The 14344-nt window shown below is 49.7% G+C and overlaps 1 protein-coding gene across 1 annotated transcript in view; it reads right to left on the bottom strand.

Moving 5' to 3' along the window:
• Positions 1–14344, bottom strand: part of npr2 (natriuretic peptide receptor 2) — a 221716-nt gene that overhangs the window by 14498 nt on the left and 192874 nt on the right. The window contains exon 20 of the mRNA XM_085973308.1: positions 10334–10432. Coding sequence (XP_085829434.1) covers positions 10334–10432 — 99 coding nt within the window. The remainder of the gene's footprint in view (positions 1–10333; positions 10433–14344) is intronic.

Genomic DNA, 14344 nt, shown 5'->3' with positions numbered 1-14344 from the left:
AGATAGATAGATTTCTAGACAAAAAAGGCATCAAGGGGTATGGGGAGAGAACTGGAATATTGTATTGCGATAGAGGATCAGCCATGATCATATTGAATGGCGGAGCAGGCTCGAAGGACTGAATGGCCTACTCCTGCTCCTATTTTTCTATGTTTCTAATTTAAATATTATAATGAAGTATTCCGCTTCCAAGATGGGACACAGGCATGCCTTGCAACACGCCATCGTATAAATAGAGGCAGGTGCAAGCAATAATGAATGACAACTTACATAACATAGCAAAATATCCGAAAGCACTTCACAGTTAGGGGGGACTTGGGGGGGTGGGTGCGGCGATGGCGTGGGAGGTTGTGGGTTGGGGGGGGGAGGTGGCGGGAATGGAATCAAGAGAAGTAGCTGAAAGTAACACATTTCTCTTGGGTTCAGTGTTAATAGGAGGCTGAGCTGAGATAACAAGTCAACTGTTGTCCTTGGATGGTGCGCGAATACATCTTCAATGCCGACATAGGCTGGTCGGAGCTGTTATGTATTATGTGTTCTCCTCCCACCTGCGGTGGCGCTGTCACAGCAGATGAATGGTTGGGTTTGTTCTCTTTTGTTCTGTACTTTTCTCCAGAACTTTCCTTTTGAATAAAGAAGCAGCATGTTTGCAATCTCGAGGTTCTGAGCACTAATTGTGTTTAGGTATAAAGGCTACGTGTAGACCGCATTGCGGCGCTCGAGCTGCGGGTGGATGAATTTTGGAGCATGCGCGATGCTGAAAGGCTCGTGGATAACACGTTTAGCGAGTTGTGCACGCCTCAGGGTAGGGCAGCACAGGGGGTGACCATCAGGCGGAGCAACAAAGGCAGGCAGGTAGTGCAGGGAACCCCTGCGGACATCCCCCTTTCAAACAAGTATACCGCTTTGGATACTGTTGAGGGGGATGACTCACCAGGGGAAGGCAGCAGCGGCCAACTTCCTGGCACTGGGGGTGCTCCTGCTGCCCAGGAAGGGGGGAAAAAGAGTGGGAGAGCAATAGTGGTAGGGGATTCTATAGTAAGGGGAACAGATAGGCGTTTCTGTGGCCGTAGACGTGAATCCAGGATGGTTTGTTGCCTTCCTGGTGCCAGGGTCAAGGATGTCACTGAGCGGCTGCAGGGCATTCTGGAGGGGGAGGGAGAACAGCCAGTGGTCGTGGTCCACATTGGTACCAACGACATAGGTAAAAAGAGGGATGAGGTCCTGCAGCAAGAATTTAGGGAGCTAGGTGAAGGATTAAGGAGCAGGACCTCAAAGGTTGTAATCTCTGGATTACTCCCGGTGCCACGTGCTAGTAAGTATAGGAATAGGAAGATAGAACAGATGAATGCGTGGCTAAAGGGATGGTGCAAGGGGGAGGGCTTTAGTTTCCTGGATCACTGGGTCTGCTTCTGGGAAAGGTGGGACTTGTACAAGTCGGACGGTTTACACCTGAACCAGGGGGGAACCAATATCCTTGCGGGGAGGTTTTGCTAGCACTGCTGGTGAGGGTTTAAACTAACTTGGCAGGGGGTTGGGGTACAGAGTGGAGCTATAGTAGGGGGTGATTTACGGCCAAATACAGAGGGAAAAACAAGTCAGCTGGGAAGGCAGAGCAAATATGTGAAGGCAAAAGAGAATATGGCAGGGCTGGAAGGCATTTATTTTAATGCAAGGAGTCTTGCAAATAAGGTGGATGAACTGAAGTTGTTGTTGAACACATGGGAGTACGATATTGTTGCTATCACGGAGACATGGTTGAGGGAGGGTCAGGACTGGCAGCTCAATATTCCGGGGTATAGAATCTTCAGGCGAGACAGAGGGGGGTGTAAAAGGGGAGGGGGTGTTGCAATATTAATTAAGGAGTCAATTACTGCTGTAAGGAGGGATGATATATTAGCGGGTTCCTCTAATGAGGCCATATGGGTAGAACTTAAAAACAAAAAGGGGCAAGCACTTTGCTGGGAGTGTACTATAGGCCCCCAAACAGTCAGGGGGAGATAGAGGAACAGATATGTAGGCAAATCTCCGAGAAGTGCGAAAATAATAGGGTAATAATAGTGGGGGATTTCAACTTCCCCAATATAAATTGGGACAGTCAGAGTGTGAAAGGCTTAGAGGGTGCAGAATTCTTAAAGTGCATCCAGGAGAGCTTTTTGAGCCAACATGTAGAAAGTCCTACAAGAGAGGGGGCGGTACCGGACCTAATTCTGGGGAATGTAGCCGGGCAAGTGGTGGAAGTGTCAATAGGAGAGCATTTTGGCGACAGTGACCATAATTCGGTGAGATTTAAGGTGGTCATGGAAAAAGACAAAGACGGCCCGGAAATAAGGGTTCTAAATTGGGGGAAGGCCGATTTTAATATGATAAGGCAGGACCTGGCCAAAGTGGACTGGGAGCAGCTGCTTATAGGAAAATCCACATCAAAACAGTGGGAGACTTTCAGAAGGGAAATAGAGAGAGTACAATGCCAACATGTTCCTGTAAAGGTCAAGGGTGGGACCAACAAGCAAAGGGAACCTTGGATGACAAGGGATATACAAAAATGCATTAGAAATAAGAGGGGGGCATTTGGCAGTTACAAAAGACTAAAGACAGAAGAAGCCCTAGAGGAGTATAAAAAGTGCAGGGGCATACTTAAAAAAGAAATTAGGAGGGCGAGGAGGGGCCATGAAATAACACTGGCGAGCAAAATAAAGGAAAATCCTAAGATGTTTTATAAGTATATTAAGGGCAAGAGGATAACCAGGGAAAGGGTAGGGCCCATTAGGGACCAAAGTGGCAATCTGTGTGTAGAGCCAGAGGATGTAGGCGGGGTTTTAAATGAATTTTTTGCATCTGTGTTCACTATGGAGAAAGACGATGCAGACATAGAAATCGGGCAAGGGGACTGTGACATACTTGAACATATTAGCATCGAGAGGGAGGAGGTGCTAGCGGTTTTAGCGGGCCAAAAAGTGGATAAATCCCCAGGCCTGGACGAGATGTGTCTCAGGCTGCTGTGGGAGGCAAGGGAGGAGATTGCAGGGGCTCTGACACTAATTTTCAGAACCTCTCTGGCCACAGGGGATGTACCAGAGGACTGGAGAACAGCTAACGTAGTAAAATTATTCAAGAAGGGTAGCAGGGATAAACCAGGGAATTACAGGCCAGTGAGTCTAACATCTGTGGTGGGGAAATTATTGGAAAAAATTCTGAGGGACAAAATTAATCTCCACTTGGAGAGGCAAGGATTAATCGGGGATAGTCAGCATGGCTTTGTCAAGGGTAAATCATGTCTAACAAATCTGATCGAATTTTTCGAGGGGGTGACTAGTGGGGTGGATGAGGGAAATGCTGTGGATGTGGTGTACATGGACTTCAGTAAAGCTTTTGACAAAGTCCCGCATAGGAGACTGGTCAAGAAGGTAAGAGCCCATGGGATCCAGGGTGCCTTGGCGCGTTGGATCCTAAACTGGCTGAGTGGCAGGAGGCAGAGGGTGATGGTCGAAGGTTGCTTTTGTGACTGGAAGCCTGTGTCCAGTGGGATACCTCAGGGATCGGTGCTGGGTCCCTTATTGTTTGTGATCTACATAAATGATTTGGATGAAAATGTAAAAGGTATGATCAGTAAGTTCGCAGATGACACGAAAATTGGTGGGGTGGTAAATTGCGAGGAGGAAAGCCTCCGGCTACAGGACGATATAAACGGGTTGGTCAGATGGGCGGAAAAGTGGCAAATGGAATTTAACCCTGAAAAGTGCGAGGTGATGCATTTTGGACGGACAAATAAGGCAAGGGAATACACAATGAGTGGTAGGACCCTAGGAAGTACAGAGGGTCAGAGGGACCTTGGTGTACATGTACATAGATCCCTGAAGGCAGCGGAGCAGGTAGATAAGGTGGTTAAAAAGGCATATGGGATACTTGCCTTCATTAGCCGAGGCATAGAATATAAGAGCAGGGAGGTTATGATGGAGCTGTACAAAATGCTGGTGAGGCCACAGCTGGAGTACTGTGTGCAGTTCTGGTCACCTCACTATAGGAAGGATGTGATTGCTTTGGAGAGGGTGCAGAGAAGATTCACCAGGATGTTACCTGGGATGGAGCGCCTCAGCTATGAAGAGAGGCTGGACAGGCTGGAGTTGTTTTCCTTGGAGCAGAGAAGGCTGAGGGGGGACCTGATTGAGGTGTACAAAATAATGAGGGGCATAGATAGGGTAGAAAAAGAGGAACTTTTCCCCTTAGTAGGGGGGTCAATAACAAGGGGGCATAGATTCAGGGTAAGGGGCAGGAGATTTAGAGGGGATTTGAGGAGGAACTTTTTCACCCAGAGGGTGGTTGGAATGTGGAACTCAATGCCTGAAAGGGTGGTGGAGGCAGGAACCCTCACAACATTCAAGAAGCATTTGGATGAGCACTTGAAATGCCATTGCATACAAGGCTATGGACCAAATGCTGGAAAATGGGATTAGACTGGACAGGGATGGATGGGCGGCGCAGACACGATGGGCCGAAGGGCCTCTTTCTGTGCTGTAAAACTCTATGACTCTATGAGGTACAGACACAACAAAGTGGCGACGAGGATGGGATGAATCTGCGTTGTGGGAACTTTCTTGTTTTCGACTACAAAACACTCGGAACAGAGATTGCAGCATTACATTGACATTACGGGTGCAGTGAGTAAACAGAAATTAAAATTTGAAATGTGAGATGGCTGCTATATTTGGAAACATTGGTGATTTTGATGAAAATGTTGAACAATGGAGCGCTTATACGGAACGTTTTGACTATTTTGTTTTGGCGAATGCGGTGGCAAACGATAAGGTCGTGCCTACCTTTTTGAGTATAATGGGAGCAAAGACATTCAATTTACTGCACAGCCTTGTACAGCCAGTTAAGCCAGGAACTAAAACATATAAACTAGTGGAAATTCTTGGAGCACATTTTTCACCGAAACCTCTGGTTATTGCTGAGAGATTTAGATTTCACAAACGGAATCAAGAGGAGGGGAAAACAGTGACTATGTTTATTGCTGCTTTGAAAAGGTTGTCAGAACACTGCGAGTTCAAGGAGGTGCTGAATGACACCATTAGAGACAGACTTGTGTGTGGTCTGCAAAGTGCAGCCACACAGAAGTGCCTTCTTACTGAGGACAACCTTAATCTTGAAAAGGCCACTGAAGTTAGTGTCTCCATGGAGATGGCGGAAAAGGAGGCTCACCAGTTTAGTTCAACAGGGAGAGTTCACAAGGTGTCGCCTGAGCCTAAAGGTGCGCGGAACGGCACATGTTACTGTTGTGGAAAAACGGGCCATCACGCTAGTGACTGCTGGTGTACGGAGCTGGAATGCTGAAACTGTGGCAAAAAGGGTCACATTGAACATGCCTGTAGAGGTAAATAAAAGAACAGACAGAGCTGGGAAGCATGAAAAAAAATGTCTGTATTTGGACAAGAGAAGGAAAAGAGTGTTCATTCAGTGCAGCATGATGGAACAAGCAAAACAGAGGGGAGCGACACCTCTGAGGAGGAAGAGGTGCACATACTGACGGTTGCAGGTGGTTCAAATGGCTACTGGGTGTCACCACTGGTGGAGGGACAATCAGTGCGGATGGAGGTGGACAATCAGTGCGGATGGAGGTGGACACAGGTGCGGCTGTGTCCCTTGTTTCAGATACTGTCCACAACAAAATGCTAAAGCACCTTACCCGTCAGCCAACAAACATTGTGCTAAAGACGTATACCGGCGAACCTGTGGCCATGAGAGGCGCCACTGAGGTGACAGTTAAATTGAACGGACAGACTGCAAAACTGCCACTATATGTGGTAAAGGGAAATTACCCATCTCTACTGGGATGTGCGTGGCTAGAGAAAATCACGCTGGGCTGGCCTGCAGTCCGCATGATGTCAAAAGTGGAGTCAGGTCTGACTGCAGTTTTAAACAAACATGCAGAACTCTTCAATGGTGAACTTGGGAGCATGAAAAAGATCAGCGTGAGACTGGACATTAAACCTGACAGCAAGCCGAAGTTTCACAAAGCCCGACCTGTACCCTATGCAATTAGGCCAAAAGTTGAGGCTAACTTGGAGGCCTTAGTTGAGAATGGAGTCCTGGAGCCTGTGAGCATGAGCAAATGGGCCACACCCATTGTTCCTGTCCTGAAAAAGGATGGATCTATTCGAATCTGCGGGGATTTTAAAGTGACTATTAACCCGGTGCTGTCTGCGGAACAGTACCCTCTTCCCCTCATTGGTAATTTCTTTACGGGCCTGGCCGGAAGGCAAAAGTTCAGCAAAATCAACTTATGCCAGGCTTATCTACAAATGCATGTCAATGACAAATCAAAGGAGCTGCTGACAATTGTGACACACAAGGGGCTATACAGGTACTGCTGCCTTCCGTTTGGAATTATGTCGGCCCCTGCTCTATTCCAAAGGGCAATGGATCAGATTTTGAGTGGACTGCCAGGAGTCCAGTGCTACCTGGACGACATCCTTGTCACTGGGACAAGTGAGGAGGATCATCTTCTGAACTTGGATGCGACACTACAGCGACTGAAAAAGTATGGACTCAGAGTGCATAAGGACAAATGTGAATTCTTTCAGTCTTCAGTTGAGTACCTGGGGCATGTGATTGACGCTACCGGCCTGCACAGGGCGCCGTCAAAGGTCAAGGCAATCGTGGAGGCCCCAGCACCCCAGTATGTGAGCCAGTTACGTTCATTCCTGGGGCTACTTAACAATGGAAAGTTTATTCCAGGCTTAACAACATTGCTGAAGCTGTTACATCAAGTTGCTATGTCAAGGCAAAACATGGAAATGGACTGAACTGTGCAACGAAGCTTTCGCCCAAGCATAGAAAGCATTGCTGAAGTCGGAGGTCCTGACACACTTCGACCCAAAGCTACCCGTGCAGCTAGCATGTGATGCATCACCATATGGTGTGGGAGCAGTCATATCCCACATCATGCCTTCTGGTGAAGAGAAACCTATAGCCTTCGCATCACGCACCTTGAACAAGGCCGAGAGTAACCATGCACAGATTGAGCGCGAGGCCTTGGGAATCGTTTTTGGAATTCGAAAATTTCATCAGTACCTGTTTGGGAGAAGGTTCACACTCTTGACGGACCACCGTCCATTGACTTCAATCTTTGGGCCCCACACCGGAATTCCATCTCTTGCTGCAAGCAGGATGCAAAGGTGGGCTTTACTGTTGTCGGGACACACATACGACATCAAATATCGCAAATCAGACTTGCACGGCAACGCAGATGGTCTCTCGAGGCTGCCCTTGCCTGTTACTCCCCCAGAGCAGTCCTGTCTGAGGTAATGGACGATGTCATTCGAGGGAGAGCTGCAGGAGACTCTCCTAGTTTGAAACCTTACATTTCAAAAAGAAATGAGCTCTCCGTCCAGGCAGGTTGTCTTCTCTGGGGACGCCGTGTCATCATTCCGCCAGCTCTGAGGGAACCTGTGCAACAACAACTTCATACAGGCCACAGTGGGATGGTTCGGATGAAGGAAATGGCAAGAAGCTACTTCTGGTGGCCAGGTCTCGATGGAAATATTGAGGAGAAAGCCAAAACATGTTCCCTGTGTCAAAGGATCCAGAATGTTCCACAGCTGGCAACCCTACACTCCTGGGATTGGCCTGAAGATGTGTGGCAGCGCGTACATGTGGACTTCGCTGGTCCTTTCAAAGAGAAGATGTTTATGGTGGTTGTGGACACTCATAGCAAGTGGCTGGAGGTCGCTGTGATGAGGTCTACCACGGCAGAGAAAACAATTGAGAAACTTGGTGAGATGTTCAGCCGTTATGGCTCACCGGAACAACTCGTAAGTGACAATGGTCCACAATTTGTGTCACAGGAGTTTGCAACCTTCCTGCAAGTGAATGGTGTCCAACACATCAGGTCTGCGCCCTACCATCCTCTACTAACGGCCTGGCAGAAAGGTTTGTGCAAACTTTGAAGCACGCCTTGAAGGCATCGCAAGGTCAGGACTCAATCCACCAACGTCTGAACAGCCTCCTGTTGCCCTACAGGAACGAGTCGCATGCCACAATCAAAACTTCCCCTGCTTCGCTCATGATGAAGAGGCAGTTGTGGACAAGTTTTGACTTACTCAAACCTCCAAGGGCAGAGCAAGTTGTCCAACATCAACAACAAGCTCAAATTGAAAGAAGAGAGAAAAGAGCCAAGGAGAGACGGTTTCATCCTGGAGAGCACGTCCTAGCTCGAAACTACAACACTGGACCGAAATGGGTTCCTGCTACAGTGATCGCGCAGACGGGCCCTGTGTCTTACACGGTTGAGACTGCTGAGGACGTCGTCTGGAGAAGACACACTGATCAACTGTTGCTAGGAGCAGAGACAGCCACAGAGGCTCCAACGGCTGGTTGGCCTGAACTGTTTCCGGATGATACCGCAAACCAGTATCCTTCGCCACAGTGCTCTTCTCCAACACAGGAAGTCAAAGAGACTGTTCCACCTGTGCAAACTCCTGACTTTCGACTGACACAGGCACCTTCTCCATCCAGGCCTGTGTCAATGCCTACTGCTGTGGAAGCCAGCGATGACCGCCGGTATCCTGTCAGAGAGCGGCGGCCTCCAAGACGCTTGGATCTGTAGGCTTAGTGACTTACCCACAAGCCTGGGGCAAAATAAACCCCAGGGTAAAGTCAGGGTTTGAGGCAGTCTACCTCTACCCTTGGTTAGTTGAGTGCATTGAAAGTAACTTACCTGTTGAGGAATAATGTGGACATTTCATTTAAGAGGGGAGGAATATGTTATGTATTATGTGTTCTCCTCCCACCTGCGGTGGCACTGTCACAGCAGATGAATGGTTGGGTTTGTTCTCTTTTGTTCTGTACTTTTCTCCAGAACTTTCCTTTTGAATAAAGAAGCAGCATGTTTGCAATCTCGGGGTTCTGAGCACTAATTGTGTTTAGGTATAATGGCACAGGTACAGACACAACAGGAGCTGCTTCTGTTCCGCCACCGGAACTTCACTGGAAGTGCAGCGGAAACCCTCATATGGTGATGGAGTTCGAGCAGCTCTGAGGCAATCCCTGGTCAGAAACTCCTTTTATTTCTCAACAGCTGCAGTATTTGGCGGTAAGGAGAATTCTATCCCTGTGTGAACCACTTTAATTGAAAACATGGTACTTAAATGTAAAAACTCTGTTTCTCTCTCCACAGTTGCGGCCTGACCTGCTGAGTGTTTCCAGCATTTTCTGCACTTAAATGTAACTCATTTCGAAATCCTTGCTGTGGAAAAATGGTCAAGAAATCCTGAAACATGACAGCAGTCGAAAGGTGAGGAGGCTTTTGGGGGTGGAAGCGATGTGGTAAGATGGATGGGTTTAAGGGAGAGAGCCGTAGAGTGTGAGGGAAAGATGGCTGGCATTCTGCCAACATCAGTACAGACAAAGGAGGAGAGAATGCACAGTAGGCAAGAGTTGAAAAAGCGAGGGGTACGAGCAGGGAAGTGGGGCTGTTGGAGGTTACAATGGCCGGGTGATTGGAACCATGGAGGGAATGGTAGAGGTGGACAAGGAACACAGGACCAGGAGTAGGCCATTTAGCCCCTCGAGCTTGTTCTACCATTCAATGAGATCATGGCTAATCTGTGACCTAACTCCATATACCTGCCTTTGGACAATATCCCTGAATACCTTTGGTTAACAAAAAGCTATCAATCTCAGATTTAAAATTAACAATTGATCTAGCATCAATTGGCATTTGCAGAAGAGAGTTCCAAACTTCTACCAATCTTTGTGTGTAGAGGTGTTTCCTAATGTCACTCCAGAAAGGCCTGGCTCTAATTTTTAAGCTATGCCCCCGAGACCTAGACTCCCCAACCAGCGGAAATATTTTCTCTCTATCAACCCTATCTGTTCCCCTTAATATCTTGAAAACTTCGATCAGATCAGCCCTTATATTTTTCTTCCTGCAGGAGTAAATCAACTCAATTAAGAATCAATTGCATTTAATCTCTGTTAGAATCAAACTCCTGTCATAATGGAAAGATTTCAAAGTCCGACTGCAGTCAGGCTGACAAAAATGTCTTTTGATACAATGAAACCCTTCTTATAATAATATTTAGATGTCACAAATAATATTTCATTATAGTATACTTCTTTCTTTCATTTGCTAAATATAAAAGATTTTGAGTTTTCTATAAAGAAAGAAAAAGAATATATTTTTCTTCCTGCAGGAGTAAATCAACTCAGTTAAGAATCAATTGCATTTAATCTCTGTTAGAATCAAATGCCTTTCATAATGGAAAGATATGTATATAAATAGGTATCAATGCAGAACTTTCATCTTTTCTTTCTTAAAGCAACCACTTACCTTCTCCAGTAGATTCCATACGGGATGCTGTATTAACTGTGTCTCCAAATAGACAATAACGTGGCATTTTTAACCCAACAACCCCTGCGCACACTGGGCCTGATGGTAGGTAGCAAAAGAAAAAGGTTTCCTAATTATTTCTTAACCATACATACCATTTAAGCATTTTTTTCAGAAGTACTGAACAACAGGGTTTTACTTTTGGAACAGTGACAAACAGTGAATCACTTAAAAAGTCTTCTTTCCTCTCAAATAGCTCCATTATGCATGTTTTCTTGTTCACAGATTACCTAATTCCACATTGCAATGCAAAGTGAATTCAATCCCCAGGTGAAACTGAAGTGTCATGCCACATTTATACTGTAACACTGCCTTTAAATGTAGACCTGGCTTTGGATGCAGTGCAGCACTATAAATAAGACAGCATGTGTGCCACTGTAGACACTGAGACACAATTCAGGAGGTGGTTTTGCTGTCTGCTTGTGGGGGCAACAGTAAACTGCACTTGGTGTTGGGGCAACCATTTTATTCTGCCCACTCTGTCCACCCATCCAGACCACTCATGCAATTTTAACACTGTTGGCTCCTGCTGGCATACTGAATTATTCCAGTATTGCTGAGGCTGCTCCAAAGTATATATGAAGCACATCCTGCAGTACAGAAGCATTTGAAGTTATAGAATGGGGTATGGGAAGATTACCAAAGGCATAAAGCAGAGCTGACAAAGGACTGAAAGAACAGCTGGCAGGTACAGATAGCAAGCCGGCTGTAACTATTTGCAACACCAGATTTCTGATTGGTCCCCTTGGAGGACAAGACACACCCAACAGTTTGTCTGGAATGTGTAATTAGATCCTGCCTTCTGGATTAATCAAGATCTTTGCAATGTGTAATTTGATCCATTCATTGTGAAAGGCTTTCAGAGAACAGACAGGGCTCACCCTCTTGGGTTAGGACATTCTCCCCCGCCAACAAGTTCCTGACTTTCTCCCCCCCGCAACAAGCTTCTGACCTTCTCCCCACCATCAAGTTCCTGACCTTCTCCCCCCAACAAGTTCCTGATCTTCTCCCCACCCTGCAACAAGTTCCTGACCTTCTCCCCACCCTGCAACAAGCTCCTGACCTTCTCCCCACCCTGCAACAAGCTCCTGACCTTCTCCCCCCAACAAGTTCCTGACCTTCTCCCCCCCGCAACAAGTTCCTGACCTTCTCCCCCCCGCAACAAGTTCCTGACCTTCTCCCCCCCGCAACAAGTTCCTGACCTTCTCCCCCCCGCAACAAGTTCCTGACCTTCTCCCCCCCCAACAAGTTCCTGACCTTCTCCCCCCCGCAACAAGTTCCTGACCTTCTCCCCACCCTGCAACAAGTTCCTGACCTTTTCCCCCCAACAAGTTCCTGACCTTCTCCTCCCCGCAACAAGCTCCTGACCTTCTCCCCACCATCAAGTTCCTGACCTTCTCCCCCCAACAAGTTCCTGACCTTCTCCCCCCAACAAGTTCCTGACCTTCTCCCCCCAACAAGTTCCTGACCTTCTCCCCACCATCAAGTTCCTGACCTTCTCCCCCCAACAAGTTCCTGACCTTTTCCCCCCCGCAACAAGTTCCTGACCTTCTCCCCACCATCAAGTTCCTGACCTTCTCCCCCCAACAAGCTCCTGACCTTCTCCCCACCATCAAGTTCCTGACCTTCTCCCCCCAACAAGCTCCTGACCTTCTCCCCACCATCAAGTTCCTGACCTTCTCCCCACCATCAAGTTCCTGACCTTCTCCCCCCAACAAGCTCCTGACCTTCTCCCCACCATCAAGTTCCTGACCTTTTCCCCCCCGCAACAAGTTCCTGACCTTCTCCCCACCCTGCAACAAGCTCCTGATCTTCTCCCCCCAACAAGCTCCTGACCTTCTCCCCACCCTGCAACAAGTTCTTGACCTTCTCCCCACCCTGCAACAAGTTCCTGACCTTCTCCCCCCCAACAAGTTCCTGACCTTCTCCCCCCCCACCCATAGATGGGGGCATTGTGTGTGGGTCACAGATTGTTAACAGGTTTATTGGATACGAAGTGAATAATGAGTGTCATGACTCCTGAATTTCATCCAGTCCAATGATATCACTTGCCACACATGCACCGAGCTTTCCAAGAAATCAACCAGGTCTAGTGGAGAGGAGAGGGAGAACATGGTGTGGGTGTAAAGTGGTGGGGGTTGGGTTGGAAGAACGTGATCCACGTTTAACAGAGGGGGAGAATGTGATCTGTCTTCCCTTTTGGATCATGCCCCCCCACTTTAGACCTGGATCATGTTCTTCCCTAATCCCCACAGTGCTTTGCATGCTCTACCCACCCTCGAGTTCCTAACCTTCCCTCTCCCTGAGTTCCTGACATTCTCCCCCGCCCCCCCGCCCCGGGTTCCTGACCTTCCCTCTCCCCAGGTTTCTGACCTTCTCATCCCGAGTTCCTGACCTTTTCCTCCCGCCCCCACCGAGTTCCTGATCTTCTTCCCCCTCCGAGTTCCTCTCTTCTCCCCCCTCCGATACCCTCTCCTCTCCTCCCTCCGATACCCTCTCCTCCCCCCCTCCAATACCTTTCCTCTCCCCACTCCAATCCCATCTCCTCTCCCCCCTCCAAAACCCTCTCCTCTCCCCACTCCGATCCCCTCTCCTCTCCCCCTCCAATACCCTCTCCTCTCCCCGCTCCGATCCCCTCTCCTCTCCCCCTCCAATACCCTCTCCTCTCCCCACTCCGATCCCCTCTCCTCTCCCCCTCCAATACCCTCTCCTCTCCCCACTCCGATCCCCTCTCCTCTCCCCACTCCGATCCCCTCTCCTCTCCCCGCTCCGATCCCCTCTCCTCTACCCCTCCAAAACCCTCTCCTCTCCCCGCTCCGATCCCCTCTCCTCTCCCCCTCCAGTACCCTCTCCTCTCCCCACTCCGATCCCCTCTCCTCCCCCGCTCCGATCCCCTCTCCTCTCCCCACTCCGATCCCCTCTCCTCTCCCCCTCCAGTACCCTCTCCTCTCCCCGCTCCGATCCCCTCCTCTCCCCCTCCAGTACCCTCTCCTCTCCCCACTCCGATCCCCTCTCCTCTCCCCGCTCCGATCCCCTCCTCTCCCCCTCCAGTACCCCTCTCCTCTCCCCGCTCCGATCCCCTCCTCTCCCCCTCCAGTACCCTCTCCTCTCCCCACTCCGATCCCCTCTCCTCTCCCCCCTCCAAAACCCTCTCCTCTCCCCACTCCGATCCCCTCTCCTCTCCCCCTCCAGTACCCTCTCCTCTCCCCACTCCGATCCCCTCTCCTCTCCCCCTCCAATACCCTCTCCTCTCCCCGCTCCGATCCCCTCCTCTCCCCCTCCAGTACCCTCTCCTCTCCCCCACTCCGATCCCCTCTCCTCTCCCCCCCCAATACCCTCTCCTCTCCCTGCTCCGATCCCCTCTCCTTTCCCCCTCCAGTACCCTTCTCCTCTCCCCACTCCGATCCCCTCTCCCTCTCCCCCCCAATACCCTCTCCTCTCCCGCCCTCCGATCCCCTCTCCTTTCCCCCTCCAATACCCTCTCCTCTCCCCGCTCCGATCCCCTCTCCTCTCCCCCTCCAAAACCCTCTCCTCTCCCCACTCCGATCCCCTCTCCTCTCCCCCCTCCAATACCCTCTCCTCTCCCCGCTCCGATCCCCTCTCCTCTCCCCCTCGAATACCCTCTCCTCTCCCCACTCCGATCCCCTCTCCTCTTCCCCCTCCAATACCCTCTCCTCTCACCACCCCAATCCCCTCTCATCTCCCCCTCCGATCCCCTCTCCTCCCCCCTCCGATACCCTCTCCTCCCCCCTCCGATACCCTCTCAGTTCCCCCTCCAATCCCCTCTCCTCTCCCCTCCGATACCCTCTCCTCCCCCCTCCGATACCCTCTCAGTTCCCCCTCCAATCCCCTCCCCTCTCCCACCCCAATCCCCTCTCCTTCCCCCCTCCAATACCCTCCCTCTCCCCTCTCCGATACCTCTCCTCTCCCCGCTCCCATCCCCTCTCCTTT

Source organism: Somniosus microcephalus, chromosome 2 (assembly GCF_052327205.1).
Source record: "Somniosus microcephalus isolate GS21.2 chromosome 2, FLI_Smic_1.0, whole genome shotgun sequence".
Taxonomy (NCBI): Eukaryota; Metazoa; Chordata; class Chondrichthyes; order Squaliformes; family Somniosidae; genus Somniosus; species Somniosus microcephalus.
Note: the sequence above shows the minus strand (reverse complement) of the source record. Positions and strands in the feature narration are given on the sequence as shown.